Source organism: Perca fluviatilis, chromosome 23 (assembly GCF_010015445.1).
Source record: "Perca fluviatilis chromosome 23, GENO_Pfluv_1.0, whole genome shotgun sequence".
In the NCBI taxonomy this organism is placed as follows: domain Eukaryota; kingdom Metazoa; phylum Chordata; class Actinopteri; order Perciformes; family Percidae; genus Perca; species Perca fluviatilis.
The window spans coordinates 3,448,751-3,475,660 of record NC_053134.1 but is presented as its reverse complement, the minus strand read 5'-3'; the positions used below and the strand labels follow the sequence as shown (position 1 = coordinate 3,475,660).

General features: G+C 42.1%; 1 protein-coding gene across 4 annotated transcripts in view; it reads right to left on the bottom strand.

Annotated features, from left to right (window-relative positions):
- shank3b (SH3 and multiple ankyrin repeat domains 3b) overlaps positions 1-26,910 on the bottom strand; it is a 79,932-nt gene that overhangs the window by 24,634 nt on the left and 28,388 nt on the right. For 3 of the 4 annotated variants that reach the window (XM_039792204.1, XM_039792207.1, XM_039792206.1), the window contains exons 3-14: positions 11,766-11,937; positions 11,381-11,584; positions 9,605-9,676; positions 9,141-9,249; positions 6,912-7,063; positions 6,086-6,215; positions 5,415-5,452; positions 5,109-5,225; positions 4,938-5,015; positions 3,247-3,313; positions 2,881-3,100; positions 1,216-1,391 (exon numbers count right to left, since the gene is read on the bottom strand). In XM_039792204.1, coding sequence (XP_039648138.1) covers positions 1,216-1,391; positions 2,881-3,100; positions 3,247-3,313; positions 4,938-5,015; positions 5,109-5,225; positions 5,415-5,452; positions 6,086-6,215; positions 6,912-7,063; positions 9,141-9,249; positions 9,605-9,676; positions 11,381-11,584; positions 11,766-11,933 — 1,531 coding nt within the window. In that variant the 5' untranslated portion in view covers positions 11,934-11,937. Of the gene's footprint in view, positions 1-1,215; positions 1,392-2,880; positions 3,104-3,246; positions 3,314-4,937; positions 5,016-5,108; positions 5,226-5,414; positions 5,453-6,085; positions 6,216-6,911; positions 7,064-9,140; positions 9,250-9,604; positions 9,677-11,380; positions 11,585-11,765; positions 11,938-26,910 lie in introns of all 4 variants that reach the window. The other variant, XM_039792205.1, reaches the window with a different exon arrangement.

Below are 26,910 nucleotides of genomic sequence, written 5' to 3'. Positions count from 1 at the left end.
TGTTTTTGGGAGAATGTTTCACACGCTGGCGTGCGCTAAAAGCTCAGGTTGGGCTCTCCACTGATGCCTCAGTCGCCAAGTTTCTACTCGACAGGTAAAGTTTGGCTATTTGGAGAAATCCATTTAAAATCACTGCTAGTGAAAGTTGATGTAAGCTATGATTAGCGATGCTAGCCCTGGCACAAGTCACGCACCGCGCACACACGGTAAACATCTCAATTTGTGGAAAAGTGCAAATCTTCTTTCTGAAAGTAGCTCGTATGAGCCATGCCGACAGCAACTTGTAAACAGTGCGCTCTCGTGCACACGTTTAATAGGCGTTCCCTCTCGGGAGCAGGGAGAGTGTTGCGCATGTGCATTTTTTAAAAAGTGGAGAGGGCGGTTCTTTTCTAAAATTCGGGAAAATCCTCCACTATACCTTTAAGGCAAGAAACCCTGCAGAATACAACTCTCAGATTTAAAGGCCAATGAATAAAAGTGAGTTTTAAGTCGTGATTTCAAAATGTGAAGGCTGGGGGCCAATCTGACATGCAGAGGAAAATTCATTCCACAGTCTCGGGGGCCACGGCTGAGAATGCTCTCCTATGCATCCCTATTTATAAGCTGAGATCTAGGGGACAACAAAGAGTAGCTGGTCAGCAGACCTTAATGACCTCAGAGGAGCGTGCGGCGGCTTCAGTAGTTCAGCGATATATAAGCTGGGGCTTCACCATAAAGAGCTCTTTACAGAACAACAGAATCTTAAAATGTATTCTAAAGCAAACCGGTGGCCAACGAAGGGAGGCAAGAACAGCTGTAATGGGATCTCGTTTACGAGTTCTGGTAAGGAGTCAAGCGGCAGCCTTTTGAACCATTTATAATCTAGAGATTTGTAGCCAAAAGTACAAAATTGCAAAGCATTTGTACTCATATGTCCGTCATAATATATCCGATAATATCCATTTTATGAAATATGGACAAAACAAAAAAAAACAATGAGATCATTATTTACAAAAACTCAAAAGAAATGCAAATACTTTGTTTCTTAACACTTTATATAACTGAGAAACCTGTAAAAAGGGTTAAGCATGTTTAAGAAATGAATTTATTTTAAGATAATTCACGGTTGCACCACATGACTACTTTTTGAAGGCCTGTTGAAATCCTTATAGGTCATTGACCCAGATATACACCCCAGTACTACTGTCTTCACTGTACTCAGAACGACAGTCTGACCTTTGACCCTCTCTCCTCGGTGCAGCTGGATCTCTCCGGGCCCCTGGGGCACGTGGGACCGGGTGGCGATGAAGGTGCGTCCTGGTACGGCGCTGTACAGCCTCCTCTTCCTCATCTGGGGGGTTGGGGGAGGGGAGGAGGGGGGGCTGGTCTCCACATGACCCCCACCACTCGGGCTGTACACATACAGGACAAAAAAAAAAAATACAGAAATGCAGAAAGTTAAACAGATTGCAATCAATTTTACACCAAGTTTTAAGTAGTGCTGTTACCAGCCACGCCAGCTATACAAATACTGTTGTCAACTTTAGCGTGTACACCGGTGGTTTTATATTTTATAAGTCTGACTGTGGGCCTCTCCTCAGACAAAGCTTGTAAAAAAAGGTGCCCCCTCGCCCTCAGTTTAGGCTAGGGCTGTGCAATGGAACTTATTTTTATCACAAAAACAATGTAATCGAGAAAAACGATTATTTTGCACGTTATGTTTTGCAAGTAAACTCTTATTTTGTCTTGTGTTCTGAAGGGGAATTCAAAAAGTTCAACGGGGAAAAGTATTAAGGGAAACGTCACAGTTCCAAGTGATTTCACTGTTGATTTGTTTAACTGTTTCACTGCTTTTTAAGTCCACAATCCACCAGAGGTTAAAGAGCTCATATTATGCTCATTTTCAGGTTCATCATTGTATTTAGAGGTTGTATCAGAATAGGTTTACATGGTTTAATTTTCAAAAAACACCATATTTTTGTCATACTGCACATTGCTGCAGCTCCTCTTTTCACCCTGTGTGTTGAGCTCTCTGTTTTAGCTACAGAGTGAGACATCTCACTTCTGTTCCATCTTTGTTGGGAGTCGCACATGTGCAGTAGCTAGGTAAGGACTACTAGCCAGTCAGAAGCAGAGCATGAGGGCGTGCCCTGACAGTACCTAGGTAAGGACTACTAGCCAGTCAGAAGCAGAGTATGAGGGCGTGCCCTGACAGTACCTAGGTAAGGACTACTAGCCAGTCAGAAGCAGAGTATGAGGGCGTGCCCTGACAGTAGCTAGGTAAGGACTACTAGCCAGTCAGGAGCAGAGTATGAGGGCGTGCCCTGACAGTACCTAGGTAAGGACTACTAGCCAGTCAGAAGCAGAGTATGAGGGTGTGCCCTGACAGTACCTAGGTAAGGACTACTAGCCAGTCAGAAGCAGAGTATGAGGGCGTGCCCTGACAGTACCTAGGTAAGGACTACTAGCCAGTCAGAAGCAGAGCATGAGGGCGTGCCCTGACAGTACCTAGGTAAGGACTACTAGCCAGTCAGAAGCAGAGCATGAGGGCGTGCCCTGACAGTACCTAGGTAAGGACTACTAGCCAGTCAGAATTACTCAGTTATTAGTTACTCATAACTACCACGACCTGGATGACTGAGAACCTTCACAGACAACAGGATGGCTTGTATGACTGTAACAGTGTGTACAAAAAGCCTTTTTTTAACATCGAAGGCAGGGGACTACAGATGAAAAATAGCCTTTTGGCTAATTCTGGCTTTTTTAACCCATGGGAAAACATGTGTTTTATTAATTTGCGCTATCCCCTTTCATAAATAAACTAAACTCAAACATGTTGACTGCGCCTCTGTCTGAGTACATGAGTAAGTGTCTACTGTACGTGTGAGGGGAAGTCTGTACCTGAGCCGGCGGGTGTGTCGTCGTAGCGAATGCGTGTGCGTGTCGTGGTGCGTTTCCAGGCTTTGGAGGGAGGGGCCAGGAGAGGAGGCGGGGCTTTCCAGAACGTTGTCGCTAGCTGAGCGAATCAGAGAGCGCGGGGAGGACAGACCGTTTCCACCCAGCGTCTTGGTCACACCGCCTCTGCGGCGCTTTGTGTAGGATGGAGTTTCTCTGAAGGGAACTACTTGGGCACATAAACAAGTATATACACACACAGACACACACAGACACACACACACACATACACACACACAGAGTTAACTTCACCAGGTACTGTAACGTGTGCACATCCACGCAATTTCAATTTAAATGTGTCATCCAACTCACCAACGTCGGAGGTTTTATGGATCTTAATGATTTCTGCAAGATCAAAGTTCCCAGCAATTATTGCCACCTACACACACACACACACACACACACACACACACACACACACACACACACACACACACACACACACACACACACACACACACACACACACACACAAAGGGGAGAGTCCATGCATTATCATAACAACAACAGCTGAATCAGACATGTATATATAGAGCTCAACAGTGTTGTTCCAGATGTAAAAATCCCATTCATTTTCTCCATAAGGATTTTGATTATTAGCCATAATGTCTAAACCAGAATTGCCCAAATTCTTTCATACGAAGGGCCAAAAATCTATCTGGATGGAAGGCCACAGGGACAAAAATAAATCTTGATGTTATGTGAAAATGTATTACATTTCTGAAATAAAATGTCGAAACAATAACACTGCTCTTTAATCTGCAGATATATCCCACATTACAGAGCTCGTATTACTTTCTTCAATGCCGTGTACAGTCATTTATCACTTGCAATATCAACGGGAGACATGAAGCCTGTCAAAAGTGTTTCAACATTAGGCTCCAGCTGTCTTACTACATTTTCTTTTATCAGTGTGCCGCTGCCTCGATCCCTCCATCTTGACAGGCTGACTCAGAGCCGGTGACAAAGGCAGAAATGTGAGCGAATCGGGAGAGAGTATTTCTTGTAATTCTACGTGGATAAAACGTATGTACGTAATTTAATAGTGACGTTTACCAGCACTGTGCTTTAGATTGCCGTTAAAAAACTCAGATTAGGTTCTTTTTAGCTGCACAAAATGTATGGTTTTGTAGTCAATACGGTTACGATTTCACAGCACTTTTAAACGAAGAGAAGAATAAGCATTAGCATGTCAAATGCCATGGGAGCACAAAATTGGCCCGCAGGCCCCAAAATTGGACAGCCTTGGTCTAAACCATCCGAGGTGGACTGACCACGACCTCTGAGGTTGTGAAACGAAGGTTTCTGCTCCGGTACAAGTCAGAGGTCTGTATGAAATCCACTTTGTTTTGAGAAAAAAACGCGAGGTCATGGAGAAGTACTACACAAAGCACAGTTGCTAAGCGTAACAGCGAAGTCTCCGATTCCTGGAGCTCACTGTTACCATGGAAATGTTAGCGCACACGCAAACCCGCAAACGGCTAGCGAGCTGCTGCCATTTAAGTCTGTAGTCGTTTAGATTTTTTTTTGCCGTTTTCAAAATGTTCTTTTGCGCCGAATCAAATGTTTTATGGTCACGATTCATCGGCCTGCGTGGCGTGGACGTTTATATTTCGGCTCCCATGGTAACAGGTCAGAGCTTACACACCGCCTGCGTCACACGCACGTCTCAGGCGCTGCTCGAGCCGCCCCGAAAACGCGTGCCTGCTGGAAATAGAACCGACGCCTATTTTTCCAGGCAAAATAGAATAGGAAAAGATGTTTATATGTCGTTTAGACACGAATACATATTAATAAATGATATATTGATGTCTGAAAGTCTCGAGGTTTTGACATGAATGCAGATATATAAATGTAATTTAAAAATAATAATAAATAATTATCGATTTGGATGGATTTATGGCTTCATTACCAACAATGTGTGTACTTTGTGACTTCCTATCTGTGGCTCTCAGCTCCAAGCTCAGGGCAGGATGGCTTTTGTAGTTTTGTCTTTATTTTACCTGAAAGGCAGTCTGGTTGTTGTAGTTTTTGATGTCCTTATTTGCTCCTCTGAACAGCAGCACTCTGGCACAGCTGTCCTGCAAAACCAGCGGCAATTATTTCATTCGTTCCAAAATAAAATCGCAGATATAAAAAAACAGTTGAAAACGTTGAGTGCTTTTTTGTGTTACCTGGTTGTAGAGAGCACAGAGGTGCAGTGCGGTGTTTCCCGATGCATTCTGGGAACTCATGTCAGCGCCGTAGAACAGCAGGTGCTCCAAGTGCTGCACGTTACCATAGCGACATGCCTGAACTCACACACACATGCGCCCACACATACACACACAAAAAAAATCATAATTGTATAGGGAAAGTATTTGAACTGATTGTGTGTGTGTGTGTGTGTGTGTGTGTGTGTATATGTGTGTGTGTGTGTGTGTATATATGTGTAGGTGTGTGTGTGTGTATGTGTGTGTGTGTGTGTGTGTGTGAGTCACCTGGTGGATTTCCTGCCATCCGTTCTCATCAGCCATCCCTGCAACCATGACAACAATAATTCTTTCAGCGGTGAAGTGTACAGTATGTTTTTTCACACAAAAGACAAACAGAATCAACTAATAATAAAAGTAGTAAATACGGTAATGTAAAGGGCAGCATGCACACACACACACACACACACACACACACACACACACACACACACACACACACACACACACACACACAACACACACATATGTGTTTGTGTAACAGTTTAATGTAATTTTAACACATTACATAAATAGTTTCTTAAAGTTTGATAATTTGGCTTGCCATGACTATTTATGACACACATAGACAAACAATGCACACACACACACACACACACACACACACACACACACACACACACACACACACACACACACACACACACACACACACAGATCAAGGAAAAATAGTCATGTCATAATGGTCTTATGACAGCCGATGTAAAACCCAACTACTTAATAACAGTTTAATGTAATTTTAACACATTACATAAATAGTTTCTTAAAGTTTGATAATTTGGCTTGCCATGACTATTTATGACACACATAGACAAACAATGCACACACGCACACACACACACACACACACACACACACACACACACACACACACACACACACACACTCAGCCTCCGTACCGATGGTGGCGTGGTCCTGCAGCAGCAGCTCGCAGCAGTAGGGGGCGCCACCCACCATGGCAGAGTGATAGAGAGGAGTCAGACCTCTGCTGTCCTTATAGTCTGGAGACGCTCCGAGGTCCAGCATAGTCTAAGAACCAGAACCAGAACAGGACAGGACGACATTCAGTGCAGCGTTGATTCATTTAGCCTTAGTCTGGATCAACGGAAGTACATTTCCAGGATAAAGCCTGACATCAAGCTTTGCCCCTCCCCCTTTCTACTCTCTGTTTGCTGTCGTTGTCCAACTCAGTTCGCTTCGGGAAAACGACAACAAACTTCGAGCCAGCGAGCCACACGCTGAAAATGTCAAGTTTTAAAGAATATTTGGACAGTGCAACAAGTCAGGCCTGCTCGGTTCTTTCTGGGAATTATTTTAAAGATTTATAAAGAATATGTTGAGGGCATTTCCTCTCTAACTGGGAGGTTTTGGGAGCGATTGCTGTGGATGAAGTACACACAGAGATACACTGGTAAGAGCCAATGAGGTTTTAACCATGTATCCAACTAATTATCTAATCAACTAAAAATCAGAATCGCATAAAATTGCATAAACATCTTGCATATTCCATCGCATTTTTTAATAAAACATGCCGCATAATCAAGGATTTTTGCCCACAACAATCACAAAAAATCAGAAATGCAAACAACCCAGAGCGTTTCTCACTTTGACTACATTTTGCCTCAAATGTTTGCTTTGCTTTCAGTCTGAAAACGACTTTTGACATTCTGACAGTAAAAACTAGTCGATGCAAAGGCTGGTAGGAAGCAGTTGCTGTTTTCTTACAGTGAGAGACGAGCTGTTCCTGCAGAGCACGGCCCGATGCAGAGCGGTGATGCCGTCTCTGGTCCTGAAGTCCAGGTGAGCGCCTCCACTGCGAAGGACTTTAATCAAGTCAGCGCTCTCCTCCAGCTGGACCGCCAGAGTCAGAGGACACTCTGAGACACAAACAGCCAAAACAAACACGTTGTTATTGTTCCAAAAATAAGAGCACATCACTGGAAAATAAACATATGGGACTGAGGACTAGGGCTGCAACTAACGATTATTATCACTGAAAAGAAGGGTTCATGTGCAAAAACATCCAGATTTCTCCATCTTATTTATCTTCCTAAATCATGTATTGTATTTTTAATTTTGCACTATATAAAAATAAATCAAAGTACTGTTGGTTTATTCATTTTAAAGGTCCCATGGCATTAAAATATTTCACTTTATGAGGTTTTTTAACATTAATATGAGTTCCCCCAGCCTGCCTATGGTCCCCCAGTGGCTAGAAATCTCATCCTTAATAGCATTTAAAGCTACAGACACAGAAATGGCACATCATAAGGAAAGCTCATTGTGGGACTGGCTCTAGTGGCTGTAATTCTGCACCAAGGCTGAATTTCGGGGAAACAGACTTCAGATACAGTATTAGGGGACCACTAAGGTCTATATAAAAGACTTCAGATACAGTATTAGGGGACCACTAAGGTCTATATAAAAGAGACTTCAGATACAGTATTAGGGGACCACTAAGGTCTATATAAAAGAGACTTCAGATACAGTATTAGGGGACCACTAAGGCCTATATAAAAGAGACTTCAGGTACAGTATTAGAGGACCACTAAGGTCTATATAAAAGAGACTTCAGATCCAGTATTAGGGGACCACTAAGGTCTATATAAAAGATACTTCAGATACAGTATTAGGGGACCACTAAGGCCTATATAAAAGAGACTTCAGATACAGTATTAGGGGACCACTAAGGTCTATATAAAAGAGACTTCAGATAAAGTATTAGGGGACCACTAAGGTCCAGATAAAAGAGACTTCAGATACAGTATTAGGGGACCACTAAGGTCTATATAAAAGAGACTTCAGATACAGTATTAGGGGACCACTAAGGTCCAGATAAAAGAGACTTCAGATACAGTATTAGGGGACCACTAAGGTCTATATAAAAGAGACTTCAGATACAGTATTAGGGGACCACTAAGGTCCAGATAAAAGAGACTTCAGATACAGTATTAGGGGACCACTAAGGCCTATATAAAAGAGACTTCAGATACAGTATTAGGGGACCACTAAGGTCTATATAAAAGAGACTTCAGATACAGTATTAGGGGACCACTAAGGTCTATATAAAAGAGACTTCAGATACAGTATTAGGGGACCACTAAGGTCTATATAAAAGAGACTTCAGATACAGTATTAGGGGACCACTAAGGTCTATATAAAAGAGACTTCAGATACAGTATTAGGGGACCACTAAGGTCCAGATAAAAGAGACTTCAGATACAGTATTAGGGGACCACTAAGGTCCAGATAAAAGAGACTTCAGATACAGTATTAGGGGACCACTAAGGCCTATATAAAAGAGACTTCAGATACAGTATTAGGGGACCACTAAGGCCTATATAAAAGCATCCAAAGAGCAGCATGTCGTAGGACATTTAAGAAATGCTTGTATCTGATTTTGCAGTGCAGTTTTCCCTTTACCACACATGTAATCTGTGGATTACTTTCTGGATGAATGGAGTAGTTGTTTGGGCTCTAAAATGTCAGAAAATGGTGAAAAATGTGGATCAGTGTTTTCCCAAAAGCCCAAGATGACGTCCTCAAATGTCTTGTTGTGTCCACAACTCAAAGATATTCAGTTCACTGTCTCAGAGAAGTGAAGAAACTAGAAAGTGTTCACATTTAATAAGCTGCAATCAACTTCACAGCCGAATCGCACCAAGTTTACAGAGCCTAGGCGTGAAAGCGAAGATGGACACAATAGATAACAAAAGTAGCACCGACGCTAACGGCTCAGATAACCTTTTTCTACAAGAGGAAATCAGGACGTTTTGAAGTTGCTGTCAAGAGTTCTGCTAGCGGTTTCCTCTTCCTCTTAGTCTTTGTGCTAAGCTAGGCTAAAAACACGATGGACATACTGTAGCTGGATGAGACAAAACACCAGACTTTATAAGGTGTAATCCTTTAAACACACTAACGTTAGCCGAGTGTTGTGTGAATGTTTAGACTCACCCCCCGTGTCTGAGTCGTGGAAGTTTGGGTCCAGGCCCTTTTCCAACCATTTGGAAACCTTCTCCACATTCTTCTGATGAACATGTTCCATAAAGCGCTTCAGGTTGGCCTGGAAAACAAAAATCAAAGTTATGTATTTATATGAAAAAGACAGTACAAATTCTCCTACATAAAGCTGTTAAATAGAGAAGTCAGTGCAGACAGAAAGGAGTTTGGGAGTTTTTAGAAATGACACACACTGGTTAGTGTTATTATTATGGATAGTTGGAGTACATTTACATGATTACTATGCATTTTAAAAGGATTTGTATTGTCTGGACCTACTTAAAACACATTTGTGTCTCTAAAGCTGCACTTAAAATTGATTTATAAAACAAATTTTATGCATATGTGTGTGTGTGTGTGTGTGTGTGTGTGTGTGTGTGTGTGTGTGTGTGTGTGTGTGTGTGTGTGTGTGTGTGTACCTTGGTGTGCAGCTTGGCCAGCTGCTTATCGTCCACGTAGCTCTGCGTGTAAACTCTCCTTTTATAACGAAACTGTAAAATAAGAGGTGAAAGGTTCGTGCTAGTTTTTGCTAACACAAAAGATGCTTACGTAAAATATACGTGATGGACGAACCGGCTCCCCAGCCCCGCTGCTGTACTGCACACGCGGGAGACACACGCACTAGAGATTCCTCGATTTATAGTTAGATGACATTTCGGCTTCGGTTGTACTGATTTTAGGCAGCATTTGAAGATACTCCAAGAAATAACATCACAATAAGCAAGAACACTAATGTAGCAACTGGCGAAGCATTTCTTTTGCAGAGTTCAAAGGGTTAAATGGATTTATTGACAAAAATAGGCTTCCTTTGAAGCTTTAGTGCGTAACTTTTTGATATTAATGAACGTCCGTTACATTCAAGCCGTTGCCAAATGCGTTGCTACAAAGCTAATTAAGACTCTCAGCTCCACAAACTCTTTCTGGATTTCTCAGTATGGCTATGTTCAGAAGATTGTGGCGTCCGGTGACTTTCCCGAGCAGATAATGACCCTCTTCTGAAGAGTCCATCATGTTTTTTTAATCCTCCGTGTCCTCCTTGGCTACTAGCAACTGTGTGTGTAGGTGTGTGTGTGTGTGTGTGTGTGTGTGTGTAGGAGGACAGGTCACCGAAGGCTTGTATCATGTGGACGAGCTGACAGTGCTGTTGTCATTACTTAGAATTCCTCATGGCGGCGACAGAAACTACGCACTATAGCTTTAAAGGTGCAGCAGGTAAGACTGATAAAACTAACTTTCTGTCATATTTATATATATATACGACGATCGATACACTGGCGTCAAATATCAATATTTTAATGATTAAAATAAGGAGCTCTAAACAGATTTCCCTGCTCCTGGCGTGGCTACTTCATGGAACGAGGGAAACTTGAACATAAGTTAACGAGCCGAAGAGGTTCTCAACAGGAAGGCAGACAGCAGTTTGAGGAAAATAACAGATGCCACGTTTAAAGGTGCAGTAGGTAAGACTTATAAAACTACCTTTCTGTCATATTTTGCTGAAACTGACCCTATGTTCCAGTAGAACTACATGAAGCAGGTCATTTAAAAATAAATCCAGGCTGTAGGTGGTGCCAGAGGAGCTGGCCAACCTACAGCCTAGAGTGTGATTTGCAAAAAATCCACAGCTCCCTGTTCAGATGCACCAATCAGGGCCAGGGGAGGTGTCTAACTGTTCAGATGCACCAATCAGGGCCAAGGGAGGTGTCTAACTGTTCAGATGCACCAATCAGGGCCAGGGGGGGATGTCTAACTGTTCAGATGCACCAATCAGGGCCAGGGGGGGATGTCTAACTGTTCAGATGCACCAATCAGGGCCAAGGGGGATGTCTAACTGTTCAGATGCACCAATCAGGGCCAGGGGGATGTCTAACTGTTCAGATGCACCAATCAGGGCCAGGGGGATGTCTAACTGTTCAGATGCACCAATCAGGGCCGAGGGGATGTCTAACTGTTCAGATGCACCAATCAGGGCCAGAGGGGGTGTCTAACTGCGTGCCAATCACTGCTCATGCACACGCATTCATTCTCCCTTGTGGGGGGAGGGGCTTAGGAGACCGTTTTGGGCTTTAGCAGAAAGGGGGGGAGGGACTGAGAAGTTGTCGATGTTAACATCTTTTGGCTAAGTCCTGGATCTTCCCAATCCTACCTACAGGACCTTTAAAGTGATATAAATACACAAAGTGAATACTGCGTACCTCCAGGTATGGGATGGGCGTGATGGGAGGGAGAGGATACTCCTTCAGCAGCCGCTCCTCGTCCAGAAACTTTCCGGCTCGGCCGTTGAACGCCGGCTGGAAGAGACCATAGTTCAAAACATCCGACAGAGACTGAGTCAACGTCACCAGAACCCTCTGCTTACTGGTCCAAACTGGTAACTCTGGGTCCAACCGCAAACACTTCTGAGAGAGCCAGAGACAGAGACACAGACAGACAGAGAAAGAGACAGACAGACACAGGCAGACAGACACACAGGTTTGTCGTGCGGATTCATTCACTTACTTTATATAACCTCTCCTCCAGGTTATATTGTATATATATATATGTTTATATATATACTGATTATAGACATGTGTGTGTTACCGTTTGCTGCAGGTCCGGGATGCCAATACGGACGACAACACTGTTTCCAGGGGGCGTGTCATCCGCGTCGTCGTCCCTGGCAACAGCAGAGCCTGTCGGGTTGCCGTTTGTAACCGCCTGTTGCCGCGGGCGATCATGTTTGGTGTCAGCAGCCGGACTCAGAGGCATGTGGCTGAAATACACAGAGACAGAGATACAGACAGAGAGAGAGAGAGACATAGAGAGAGACAGAGAGAGAGAGACAGAGAGAGAGTTAAGTTATACGTTTTAAATACCTGTACATATTTATAATATTGAATGTTAAATGTTACCATGCCTTTACATTTTTATTAGAATATACTTCATATTAATACAATACTAATACTATTCATATTGCTTGAAAACCTTTTTATATTTGTCATATAAATAGATTTATATAAGTAATACAAATCCATGTTTATATAACTCTTTTATTGTGTTTTGTCTGATGCGTTGGCAACATTGTTATTGAAACTTTCAATCCATTAAAGCCCCTTGAATTAAATTTGTGTGAGAGAGAGAGAGACAGATAGAGAGACAGAGAGAGAGAGTGAGAGCGAAAGAGAGACAGATAGAGACACACAGAGAGAGACAGATAGAGACACAGAGAGACAGAGAGAGTGAAAGAGAGACAGACAGACAGAGAGAGAGACAGAGAGAGAGAGAGACAAAGAGACAGAGACAGAGAGAGAGACAGAGAGAGAAAGAGACAGAGAGAGACATAGAGAGAGAGAGACAGAGAGAGAGAGACAGAGACATAGAGAGAGAGAGAGAGAGACAGAGAGAGAGAGAGAAAGCTGTGATTACAGTCTACAGCAGAAGTGATAGATCACAGGAACACAAATAATAATTAAAGACTTTATTTCGTTACGTAAACATTTATCATCTTGTTGAAATATCCTCAACCGAGCTAATGTTTACCCGATCTCTCCACGTGATGAAAAGGTTTAGTCAAATAAGGGGGCGTTCACATCTACCTCGTTTGGTCCATTAGTTTCAGTTTGATCCGAACAGTGGCGTGGCTAGAAGGGGGGTGGCACAGCCCCCCCGAAATATGATTTGCAGGGGGGAAATTGAGAATAACGATTCTCATCATTCCCTCCAAAATCGCAAGTTACATTGCAATCGCAACATCAGTCAAAATAATCGCAATTAGACATTTTCCTCGTATCGTGCAGCCCTGGTAGTTGTGTCACGTCGAGTTCTTTAGTGCGCTTGCGTAACTGCAGCGTGAAACCAAAACTAACCGGATTAAATGTATAAAATGTGACAAAAAACATGAACCTTGGCCCGGACCTTCAAGTGTGAAAAGGCTCCGAAATACTCGTAGGGTAGGTCTGCGTCTAGTCTCGCTTTGCCAGACCATCCACACGCTGAGGAGGAGGAGGATCTGGCTCCTCCACACAGCATTCTGGGAAGGCAGCAAAACGTGCTCTGGTTTATTGGCATTTCTTTAAACCAATCACAAGCGTCATGGTTTGTGATGCTAAGCTCCGCACGGAGCCACTGCCAAAATAGTCTTGCGAGAGAAAACTCCGACTGGACAGATAGCAGGGCTCCAGACTGCGCATTTTGCAACCAAAATTTGAGAGTGTGCGACTGAATTTTACATCCAGTCGCACATGTGCGACCAGTAAATTGTCCCCCTTTTTTTACATGTTAAACGTTGAAATTTCGGTACCCGAGAACACGTAAGCGCAAGCTTATCTGTCCTCTCTGAAAATTGGCAGAGTGCTCTGACACAAACACACACACTCGCAGAGCTGCACACGATGCAAACTATGTCGGCTCTGCAGTTTTGTTGAAGTCACAGTGAGTCACGGAAATGCCGATAAAGTGGTTTCAAGTGTGGTTACAGTTTTTCATAACTTCACGCAGACAGCGTTTGCTGCTATGATATTAATGGCGAGTCGAAAGCGGTCGCGGTGCTGTTGACGTTACACTTCCTCGGAGACAAGCAGGCACAACGGTGGTTTCTGTGCCCTGGTGACTGACTGACAGGCTGAGGTATGAAGGCAAGGCAACTTTATTTCTACAGCAGCTTTCAGCAACAAGGCAACTCAAAGTGCTTTACATGAATCATTAAAGAGCAATTAAAAACGGTCAAGATGAAAATAAAACAGGATAAAAAATAATATACAAATACAATAATAAAAAAATATATATATTTGTTTTTTTTACTGCCATGACAGCGATGGGGTCAGTTTACCTTCTATTTTGCATCTTCAAAAGTGACCCTGAATTTGAAACAGCACACTGTAATATCTGCATCTATTATCAAAGTATTTATTAGTAATACAGTGGAAATTAGTAGAAATGTGAATATTTGGTTAGCATGTTGATTTACGGTGTGTGCCCCTAAAATTTTCAGTTGGGGGCCACGGTGCTCCTAGTGAAAAAAGTTAATCTGGAGCCCTGGATAGTCTAGCTAGCTGTCTGGATTTACCCTGCAGAGATCTGAGGACCAGTTCACCATAGTCCTCATGAACAGTGGTGTAGTCTAATGCAGTGTTTCTCAAATGGGGGTACGTGTACCCCTAGGGGTACTTTGGAGGACTGCAGGGGGTACGTGAGATATTGAACTAAATGTTTAATAGTTACGAGGCTGTTGTCCAGAACATTGTTCCTCTTTATGTAGAAATTTTTATTTCCTACCAAAAATGTGACATTTGTGTCTCCTTCTTTGGACCTAATCTATCCTTCCTTCCTATACTGTTCTACTTTTTACTAGTTTCTCGCTTTGTTCTTCTTCATGTCACTGTTTTTGAAGTTTTTTTATACTATTTTCGACGTATTCTTGCCTTCCTTCCTTCTTTCTTTTACAGTTTTTCTCTAGCAATGTGTTTTTCAGTTACAAGGCTGTTGTTTAGTAAATCTATCGCTGACCGCGCTGTACTGTTCCTCTTTATATACACTTTTATTTCTACCGAAAATGATTAGCGCTGGTCAGGGGGTACTTGGCTTAAAGAAGCAATTCAAAAAGGGGTACATTATTGAAACAAGTTTGAGAACCACTGGTCTAATGTATTGTAGTGGGTATATATAGTATACTGTACTGTATACTGGCCAGAATCTGCATTTTGGGGATGGGCATCAACGACTTCATTTCCTGTATTCGGATACACTTTTATGCACCAATTTATGGTGGAAATCCCTTTATTTAGCCTATGGGAAGGAAAAAAACACAGATGACAATTCAAAATATATCAAAAATATAATGGAAAGTATGTTGTTGCGTGTCTTTGGGTATTTTTAAGTGGGTATATGGAAATCCTGGAGATTTCTTAGTGGGTATACTGCGTATAACTGCGTATCACGTAGACTACACCACTGCTCATGCTGTAAATCCACCGGAGCACAAAGAAAGCGGAAGGAAACGGACATCAGCGAAAATACTGGAAAATCCTGTGGAACGTCAAGGATAAAGACTAGGCCGCATCTAACGATTATTTTCATTGTCTAATAATGTGTGGATTGTGTTCTGGATGAATGGATGAGATGTTTGGTCTCTAAAATGTCAGAAAATGGTGAAAAATGGGGATCGATGTTTCCCAAAAAAGCCCAAGATGACCTCCTCAAATGTCTTGATAGTCAGTTTCCTGTCCCAGAGGAGAGAAGCAACTCACATTTAAGATAGGGCTGGGCAATGTGGAGAAAATCAAATATCACCATATTCTTGACCAAATACCTTGATGTCGATATTGTAGGATTGACAAATGAGATTTTTGGATAAATAATCATCAGAAATGTCGATTTAATGACAAAGTGGGTAAAGGCAAATAACAGAACAGCTAGAACAGTCTGTTGAGTTCAGAAAATGACATCACTTTACTGTAACGCAGCCTTCAAAAACCAGGAAAAGACAACACTTAAGATATCACGATTTTACGATATCCAAAACCTAAGACGATATCTAGTCTTGTATCACGATATCGATATAATATCTATATATTGCCCAGCCCTAATTTAAGAAGCTGGAATCAGATAAATTAAATTACCAGACTGTAGGGCTCCCTCTTAGTTGATTAGTCGACTAATCAGTGGTTTTGGTCTTAGTCGACTTAGATTTCTTTAGTCCATTAGTCATGTTTGATGCTGTTTTCATGCTGAATGACTTATTTCCAAGAAACGTACGAGCACATCTCTGGTAAACACAAGAATTAAAGTGGTGCTTTTGCATGACTCTTTGTGGAGAAACTCAGATTTACAGATCTGTCGATTAAATCGACTAATCGATTAGTCGATACAATTGAACGTGTGTTAGTCGACTGAGAATTTCTTCAATCGAGCACACAGCCCTACCAGACTGATCTCATGAAGTGGCGTATGTATGACTAGGGTTGGGTACCGTTTGGATTTTTACGATTCCGATGCCGAACCGGTACTTTTAAAACGATTCCGATTCCTAAACGATTCCTAAACCGATTCTTGAAAAACTGAAAAATTACATAAAAGAAAGGCTTTTTATGGAGGTTTTTTTTTTATTGAAAATTATTTAAATTTAACAATATATCAACATTTTAAAGTACTTAAATATATAATAAGTAAACCTAAGTCACCTAACACACAACTACAATAATTTAACAAATAACAGTTACACTATTAACAAGTAACAACAAAATAAAGGTTGTTGAGTTGGTATGCCAACCAGCTTCAAACTTTAGCAGTTCTTTTGCAGAAAAATGACCATATTTGCCTTCTCTGGCGAGATACTCCACCTCTCCTGACTTATGGCATGTAGGCCTACTGCACAGGAGAAAACTCTCTCTGAGGTCTGTACACACCCAGGTACAGTGCCTTGCGAAAGTATTCGGCCCCCTTGAACGTTTCGACCTTTTGCCACATTTCAGGCCTCAAACATAAAGATATAAAACTGTAATTTTTTGTGAAGAATCAACAACAAGTGGGTCCCAATTATGAAGTGGAACGAAATTCATTGGCTATTTCAAACTTTTTTAACAAATAAAAAACTGAAAAGTGGGCGTGCAAAATTATTCAGCCCCTTTACTTTCAGTGCAGCAAACTCTCTCCAGAAGTTCAGTGAGGGTCTCTGAATGATCCAATGTTGACCTAAATGACTAATGATGATAAATAGAATCCAGCTGTGTGTAATCAAGTCTCCGTATAAATGCACCTGCTCTGTGATAGTCTCAGAGGTCCGTGTAAAGCGCAGAGAGCGTCATGAAGAACAAGGAACACACCAGGCAGGTCCGAGATACTGTTGTGGAGAAGTTTAAAGCCGGATTTGGATACAAAAAGATTTCCCAAGCTTTACACATCCCAAGGAGCACTGTGCAAGCGATAATATTGAAATGGAAGGAGTATCAGACCACTACAAATCTATGAAGACCCGGCCGTCCCTCTAAACTTTCAGCTCATACAATGAGAAGACTACTGTGAGATGCAGCCAAGAGGCCCATGATCACTCTGGATGAACTGCAGAGATCTACAGCTGAGGTGGGAGACTCTGTCCATAGGACAACAATCAGTCGTATACTGCACAAATCTGGCCTTTATGGAAGAGTGGCAAGAAGAAAGCCATTTCTTAAAGATATCCATAAAAAGTGTCGTTCAAAGTTTGCCAAAAGCCACCTGGGAGACACACCAAACATGTGGAAGAAGGTGCTGTGGTCAGATGAAACCAAAATCGAACTTTTTGGCAACAATGCAAAACGTTATGTTTGGCGTAAAAGCAACACAGCTCATCACCCTGAACACACCATCCCCACTGTCAAACATGGTGGTGGCAGCATCATGGTTTGGGCCTGCTTTTCTTCAGCAGGGACAGGGAAGATGGTTAAAATTGATGGGAAGATGGATGGAGCCAAATACAGGACCATTCTGGAAGAAAACCTGATGGAGTCTGCAAAAGACCTGAGACTGGGACGCGAGATTTGTCTTCCAACAAGACAATGATCCAAAACATAAAGCAAAATCTACAATGGAATGGTTCACAAATAAACATATCCAGGTGTTAGAATGGCCAAGTCAAAGTCCAGACCTGAATCCAATCGAGAATCTGTGGAAAGAACTGAAAACTGCTGTTCACAAACGCTCTCCATCCAACCTCACTGACCTCGAGCTGTTTTGCAAGGAGGAATGGGCAAAAATGTCAGTCTCGATGTGCAAAACTGATAGAGACATACCCCAAGCGAACTTACAGCTGTAATCGCAGCAAAAGGTGGCGCTACAAAGTATTAACTTAAGGGGGCTGAATAATTTTGCACGCCCAATATTTCAGTTTTTTATTTGTTTAAAAGGTTTGAAATATCCAATAAATTTCGTTCCACTTCATGATTGTGTCCCACTTGTTGTTGATTCTTCACAAAAAATTACAGTTTTATATCTTTATGTTTGAGGCCTGAAATGTGGCAAAAGGTCGAAAAGTTCAAGGGGGCCGAATACTTTCGCAAGGCACTGTATGAGTTTGAAAGGGCAGACAATTTGGGGAGGCTGTCCTGCCTCCCCCACCACCAGGCTACAGGGTCTTGTCCTGAACGATAGACCAGCAGAGTAAGTGTAATATGTTTACTAGCGATCACGTGCAGTCAGTGAACGGTTAATATGGTTCTATGTCTGTTTTGGTGAGCCCAGAGGGGGAAATATGCCATTTTAAAAGTAGCCTACATTTATAGTAGCTAGCTAACGGTAGACTACAGAGAAAGTGATATTTTTACGTCCGTTTCAGAGCGTGTACAAAAAGCCGCCTATCAGCTGTGATTGTAGAGTGCATGTCGGGGGAATAGCGCGGACACGCGCTTCACACCGCGAGCGGGCACGTGCGCCACTCGGCAGAAAAGGGAGAAAGAAAAAAAGAGGCTGCAGCTGTCCGGAGCGACAGAGGGAAAATATTTCAGTCGGAACCGAAATGAGGAACCGAAATTTGCGTTCTAATCCGGTCCGAATACTACCGTTTGCGTAGGAACCGGTACCACAGTGGAACCGGGTTTCGGTACCCAACCCTATGTATGACGCGCCAATTCGTGTCCCGTTTTGGCGCGTTATCAAGTGTTATCAGTGTTTTTTTTTAAGCCTTCCCCAATGTTTCTTTCCTAAACCCAACCGTTTGTTGTTTTCCTAAGCGTGTGACGTTGGTCACGCCACGTGGCGTGTATGTTTACGTCCGCTGTATACAGCGTAGAAGTACACGTGTGATAGCTCAAAGTGCGTACAGATACCAGCAAAGTGGAAAGTGGCGTGTATGTTTACGCAAAGTCACGATGTCATGCTGAAATTACCCTAACCGATAAATCGATTATCAAAATACGTAGCTGGTGATTAGTCAGTTCTTTATAGCAACTGCTTTGAGCACATTATCATAGAAGCCAAACTTTGGGCTAATGCCAGGATCAGACGACACGAATTCAGCCCGATTCTGACCCGACAGACAAACAAAGTCGTGCCCGATAATGAGGGCCAGCACCAACAAACGGTTGTCTTTACCTCTTTGTAGTGTGACATAATCAAAGATCATTTTCCAGGTCCCTCACTGCCTCCCCATCAAATAAGATGGAGGCTAATTGCCCTGAATATTAATCATAAGGCCCTAATATTGTTTACTGCAGGGATCTTCAACAGGGTGTCCAGGACCCCTAGGAGGTCCTCAGGGTCACTCCAGGGGGCCTCCAAATAATAATAATAATAATAATAATAATAATATTAATAATAATAATTTTCCCTTTATTTGAAAGTGGATAGACATGAAAGGGGGAGAGAGATGGGGGATGACACGCAGTTAATTATTATTCTTATTTTTTTTTACGTTTTTTCAAAAATTAAAGTCTTTACATGTTTCCAACATATTATTAGCAAATATAAATCCCCACTGATGGTAGGCTTACTGGTTAATAGGTAATGTAATCACTAAGGTAGCCATCCACAGATACAGTTCATCCCAAAGGACTGACTGTTCCACATGGGTGTTTAACATTAAAACATGATTTATAAAAGCATGCCAACAATTATTAGGCTATATGAATAGCTTAGTATTCTATGCAAAAAAAGGGTATCTAAAAATGCTTTAGGTTGCCCTAAAAGTTATTGTAGGACCAGATGAATATGCAACTTAATTTTATACAATATATGTGGTAGGGGGGTCCCTGATCCGTCTCTCTTTCAGTTAAGGGGTCCTTGTCTTTAAAAACTTTGAAGACCCCTGGTTTACTGGTTACTATTGTTATCAAAAATCATCAAGAAATCACACTGAATTGTCTCAAATGACAGTAACTAGTAATCTATAATGTATTATATTTTGGAAGCAACTTGCCCAACACTGAGTAGTGTTGTGTAGTCTGAGCCCGACATAAAACATTGCCATCTTTTCACTTTAATAACATTAGCAGCTGGATGGGATTTGCACTTTGTGTCAGAGGGGCATTAGCATGAATCTGACAGCCTCCCACAGACACTTCTCACAGCAGACATTTTGCATTTTTAAAGGCGTTAGTAATAACAGCAGTAATGGCTGCTTTCCCTTTTTGAATTTTTTTTATTTTTTATCACAGCCTTGTTAATGTAACTTAAGCCGTTTGTGGGGTTTTCCTGCTCTGAGGAAGTCCAAACGAGGCTTCTGTGTGTTATTTCTCTCTGATTGTCTGCCGACTGACTCGGATCTGACCTCCACCTTCTCGAAAACTAATAATGGCCGCAGGATGTTATATCACATCCTGTTTTTCACCCTGAACACACACACACATACACAAATATATACACACACATACACACATAAATACACACACACACAGACACACACACACATACACACACGCACATACACAAATATATACATACACATACACACATAAATACACACACACAAAAATATACACACACACATACACACAGACACACACACATACACAAATATATACACACACACATACACACGTAAATACACACACACACACACGCACACAGACACACACACATACACAAATATATACACACACACATACACACAAATACACACAAACACACACACATAAATACACACAAATACACATATATACACACACATACAAATACACACACACACACACACACACATAAATACACACAAATACACACACACAAACGCACACACACAGACACAGACACACACGCACACACACACGAAAACACACACACACACACACATTCACAAATATATACACACACACACACGCACACACACGAAAACACACACACATACACATATATATACACACACACAAATACACACAAATACACACACACACACACACAAATGCACACACAAATACACACACACACACGCACACACACACACACGAAAACACACACACACACACAAATACACACAAATACACACACACACACACACAAACGCACACACACACACACACACACACCACAGGGAAGAGTCATTACATTAAGGGTTTTACAGTACGTTTAGGGACTGTATGAACAGCAGAGAGGGAAAGAGGAGTCAGAAAGGAGGGAGGGCTGCTTAGGATTTTTATTGTGTAACATTAAGTAGCTTTTCATTTTAAAAAAGAGATTGTCTGGAATATCTTGTTGAGTTTGCCATCATTTTCATATGGCCACATTCCCTCGTATAGTACGATTTAGTCGCTATGTGAAAATGATTGTTATGTTTGCGAAGGTAAGCTTGTTGTAAATCACACTTTTTGGGGTTTTCTTGCAGAGTTGGACGAGAGAATCGACAGCGCTCTTACGTCTCCACGTGAAATATGAAGCTAGAGGAGTCAGGAGTCATGAACAGTCCCGAAATTGTAACGTTTGTCCCCCAACATGCCGCAAATCATAGCGACGTCCCACATTTCAATGAACAGGCCTATTTCTTTTTTTGGGGGGGGAGTAAACATTATATTTTAACCCTGCACTTCGACCATCTTTCCCGAAATTACAGTCCCACATTTCAAAAATGTTATTCCCCCCTCCCATGAAATGTTTAACGTTCTAAAGCTTCTTGGTGGAAAGTTAGCAAAGAGAACAACACTGTAGCTTTAAGGAACAATTTGGCAATTTTATAATCTTATGTCTATCTATCCGAATAAGGGCGATGGCTGTAAAATGTCAGCAAATGGTGAAAAATGTGGGTCAGTGTTTCCCAAAAGCCCAAGATGACGTCCTCAAATTTTGGCCACAACTCAAAGATGTTCAGTTTACTGTCCCAGAGGAGAGAAGACACTAGAACAATATTCATATTTAACAATTTAAATTTCAAAGGTCTCATGACATGGAGCTCTTTGGATGCTTTTACATAGACCTTAGTGGTCCCCCAATACTGTATCTGAAGTCTCTTTTATATAGACCTTAGTGGTCCCCTAATACTGTATCTGAAGTCTCTTTTATATAGGCCTTAGTGGTTCCCTAATACTGTATCTGAAGTCTCTTTTATATAGACCTTAGTGGTCCCCTAATACTGTATCTGAAGTCTCTTTTATATAGACCTTAGTGGTCCCCTAATACTGTATCTCTCTCTCTCATGGGGTGGGCCAAATTCTCTGGGCGGGCAAAGCAGAGAAAGGGGAGGTAACCTTCCTCCTTATGACCTAATAAGGAGAAGATTCCTGATTGGTCCATCTGAGCTTTCATTTTCTTAAAGGCAGAGCAGGATACCCAGGGCTCGGTTTACACCTATCACCATTTCTAGCCACTGGGGGGCCAAACGGTGGCCCCCCTCTTCCCCCCACTATCATTGATGGCCAACCTGTTGAGACAGTACAAGAATATAAGTACCTTGGCACAATAATTGATAGCAGGCCTGTCACGATAACTAATTTTGCTGGACGATAAACTGTCCCAGAAATTATTATCAATAAACGATAATATTGTCGTTGTGAGACCATTTTCATCTAATATAACGATAATGGCATAATAATAACGCAGGTATACCTTTTCAAAGATCAATAATCTTTTATTTCTAAAGAATATTGAACACTGGAACTGGAAGACATTTTAAATATCCACAATACATGAACAAAACCACCAAAAACAATAAATAAAATGGACTCTCAGTCTCTGTTAACAAAAAATGCACTGGAATAAAAACCTGTGTGTGTGTCTATGTGTCTGTCTGTGTGTGTGTGTATGTGTGTCTGTGTGTGTGTGTATGTGTGTGTGTGTGTGTGTGGAAAGTGGTCAGAAGAGAGATAGAGAAAGAGGAAGCAGACATGTTGTATGCAACCAGAGCAGAGTTGGTGGAATAAGTTGAAGTTGTGTACCCAGTGTGTGTGTGTGTGTGTGTGTGGTGTCGGACTGAAAGCCGAGTTCATTCATTTGCTCGCCAGAAATGGGATTTTAACCCCGACGTTATTCGTCTATAACGTCTCCCCTGGTTCTCTGACCACGGTCGGAAGCGAAGCGAGCAGGAGAGGTTAACACGTTGAACATTTTAACAGCTTATTAACGTGCGCTTGTTGTCCCGTGTGCGCCGATGACCTCATCTGTTGACATTTCCGAAAGCCTTCCTACAGCTGCTTTAATAAAAGCTTTCCACACAAACACACACGTACATGTGTCATTAGGATGAGAAATAAAATGAGATTTTAACCGTGTCGGGCTCGGCTCGGACAGAAATATCTTTTAAAGCGCCCATATTCTGCTCATCTTCGGGTTCATAACTGTATTTTAAGGTTGTACCAGAATAGGTTTACATGGTTTAATTTTCTAAAAACACCATATTTTTGTTGTTCTGCACAGCTCTCTCTCACTGCTGCAGATCCTCTTTTCACCTGGTTTCTGTTTTAGCTACAGAGTGAGACCTCTTTTCTTCTTCTGTGCTATTTTTGATTGCACTCGCACATGCTCAGTAGCTCAGATCGTAGGTCATGTCAGCTAGCTCCATAGACAGTAATAGAAAGGCTGTTTCTCCAACTTTGGTCAGTTCCAAGGCAGGATCAGCTGGGAGACTTCTTCTAAACCAGGGAGCACATGGAAGTAGTTCTGTTGGAGATTACGGTGAACTTGTGTGTGTTGTAGCAGCGCTTTGCTATTGAGAACGAGGTAGCATGCTAGCGTTAGTGTTAGCATGCTAACGCTACGAGCTAACGGTTGCGGTTAGCCAGCTCGTTTCGGGCTTGTGACGTCACAAGCCGAGCCGATTTTGACCAGCTCACCAGGAGACTGAAAGCAGGACACATTCAGAAACCGTATCTCACTCAGAACACCATGGATGGAGTTTTTTCAAAGTTTGTATGCGTGTGGAAGCACCAGAGACACAAAATAACACACCAAAAATGTTTTTTTTTTCCATAATATGGGCACTTTAATGCCTGTTGGGCTCGGTCACGGCTCTGTCGGGCTGGGACAGAAAAATTGGGCCCAATCCGGACTCCATAGTGGAGAGGTGAGTGTCAGATATAAAGTTCAGTGTCCCTGGCGACCCACATTAACTCTCGACACTCTCTGCTCTTACCGACACCCTCGGCTGTCTGTCGCTGCTGTTATTTTCTAATCAGAACAAGACATTATCACGTATTTAATTATCATCCGTATTAATCATCATTGGTGCTAATTAACAGCTGATTACCATTCAGGGCTGCTGAGCGGAGCTGGAGTCAGAACTGAGCGGCTGCGTCCAATCACAAGCTGAGGATGGAAAGAGACGGAGGGAGACGGGGACGATGAGTTGTGAGTTGTCATAGAAACTGGAATAGCAGGGAATCCTGTGCTAATCTCACAGTGTCACTCTGTGTGTGTGTGTGTGTGTGTGTGTGTGTGTGTGTGTGTGTGTGTGTGCGTGTGTGTGTGTGTGTTTTATAAAAAGCCCCCTGATCTACATGCTCGCTGTTGCTATGGAAACGCAGTTGAACAATTTTCGCAGTTCCCGTTTAAAACAACCACCCTACCTGCTGACTCTCTCTCTCTCTCTCTGTCTTTTTCCTCTCTCTCTCTCTCACTCTGTCTTTTTCCTCTCTCTCTCTCTCTCTCTCACTCTGTCATATTTTTCTCTCTCACTCTCTCTCTTTCTCTTACTCTCTCTCTCTCTCATTCTCAGTCTCTCTCTCGCTTACTCTCTCTGTCTCTCTGTGTCTCTCTCTCCTCACTCTCTCTCTCTCTCTCTCTCTCTCTCTCACTCTCTCTCTTACTCTCTCTGTCTCTCTCTCTCTCTCTCTCTTCTCCCACCTCTCTTTTACCTCTCTCGGCTTCTCTCTCACCTCTCTGTCACCTCTCACTCTCTCTCTCTCACTCTCTGTCACCTCACTCTACTCTCTCTCTCTCTGACTCTCTCACTCTCTCTCACTCTCTCAGTCTCTCTCTCTTACTCTCTCTGTCTCTCTCTGTGTCTGTCTCTCACTTACTTTATCTCTCTCTGTCTCTCTCTCTGTCTTTTTCTTGTCTCTCTTTGATGATGAGGGGAATCTGCATTTGAAAAAAAAGCCACAATTAGGCGATTCATTTCCGATATCAGTTCAATATTTAATGGATTGAAAGGGGTTCAGAAACAGTTCAGATGTGCAGGGCGTCTCACAGATTTGTCTGCAGAGCTGAGCTGCACTGCACAGATCCACTCACGTTAAAAGGGCTGTCCTTGATTAAAGAAATTCTGGTAATGGTATAGAAAAAGTTAAGGTCCAGGCTACTTTATGCAAATCAGGGGCGTCTAGCTCGGCCCGGCGCCTTTCGAAAACTCACGAAAATCTTTTAAACTGACAGTTATCAGCTGAAGAAGTCAGTGTGCACTGGCAGCGTCATTTCCACGCTTTCCATTCATTGTCTATGAGAGCAGCCAGGCAATGGTGTCGAGTTGCCCGCTCCTCATTTACATAAAGTTGAATCCAGGCTACTTTATGCAAATCAGGGCGAAAATCTTTTTTTTTTATAATTTTTTGGGGGCTTTTCTCTTTACTTGAAAGTGAATAGACATGAAAGGGGTAAAGTGGCATCATGACTTTGCGTAAACATACACGCCACTTTCCTTAAGCCAAGTGGCGTGTTATCTGAACGCATTTTGGAGCTATCCACGTGTATGTCTATGCTGTTATACAGCGGATGTAAACATACACAACACGTGGCGTCGCCACGTTGCGTGTTATCGTGAGAACGTGACGTACTATCGCGAGAACAATGTCTCTCACGTGTAAAAAAAGAAAAGAAAAAGAACACAGGGAAAGGCTTTAGTAACACAAAAAAGCGACAAAAACACGGAAAATAACGACAAAAACAGTAGGGGTGGGGGAAAAAAATCGATACAGCATAGTATCGCGATATTTTTCGTGGCAATACTGTATCGATACACAGACGCCAAGTATGGATCTTTTATGACATATGTGTTGGTCAGTCTGTCTGCTTGATGATCCCATTTTGCAGCAATACAATTGAAGTGAGATGAACAAAGAGAGAAATGCATATTTTTAGATAATACAGATGTTGACAAAATTTTCCTTTAGGGACATCATTTGAAATTGGGAAAAATTTGAAGTTGGGAAGAAAGGTAACAAATTGCAATATATTGCAGAATATTGCAATATGTTTAAAATCGCAATAATATCATATCGTGACACAGGTATCGGGATGATATCGTATCGTGAGGCCTCTGCTGATTCCCACCCCTAAAAAACACGCTTAGGAAAACAAACGGTAGGGTTTAGGAAAGAAACATTGGGGGAAGGCTTAAAAAAACATACAAAAATAATTTAAAAAAACAGCTGAAAATCGTCACACACGGGACGCGATCCCGGCTCTCCTGGCTGAAAGTCCAACCTCCTTACACGGACCTACAGTACAGGCCAAAAGTTTGGACACACCTTCTCATTCAATGTGTTTCCTTTTTATTTTCATGACTATTTACATTGTAGATTCTCACTGAAGGCATCAAAACTATGAATGAACACATATGGAATTATGTACTTAACAAAAAAGTGTGAAATAACTGAAAACATGTCTTATATTTTAGATTCTTCAAAGTAGCCACCCTTTGCTTTTTTGATAACTCTGCAAACCCTTGGTGTTCTCTCAATGAGCTTCATGAGGTAGTCACCTGAAATGGTTTTACCTTCACAGGTGTGCTTTGTCAGGGTTCATTAGTGGAATTATTTCCCTTTATTAATAAAAAGCAAAGGGTGGCTACTTTGAAGAATCTAAAATATAATACATGTTTTCAGTTATTTCACACTTTTTGTTAAGTACATAATTCCATATG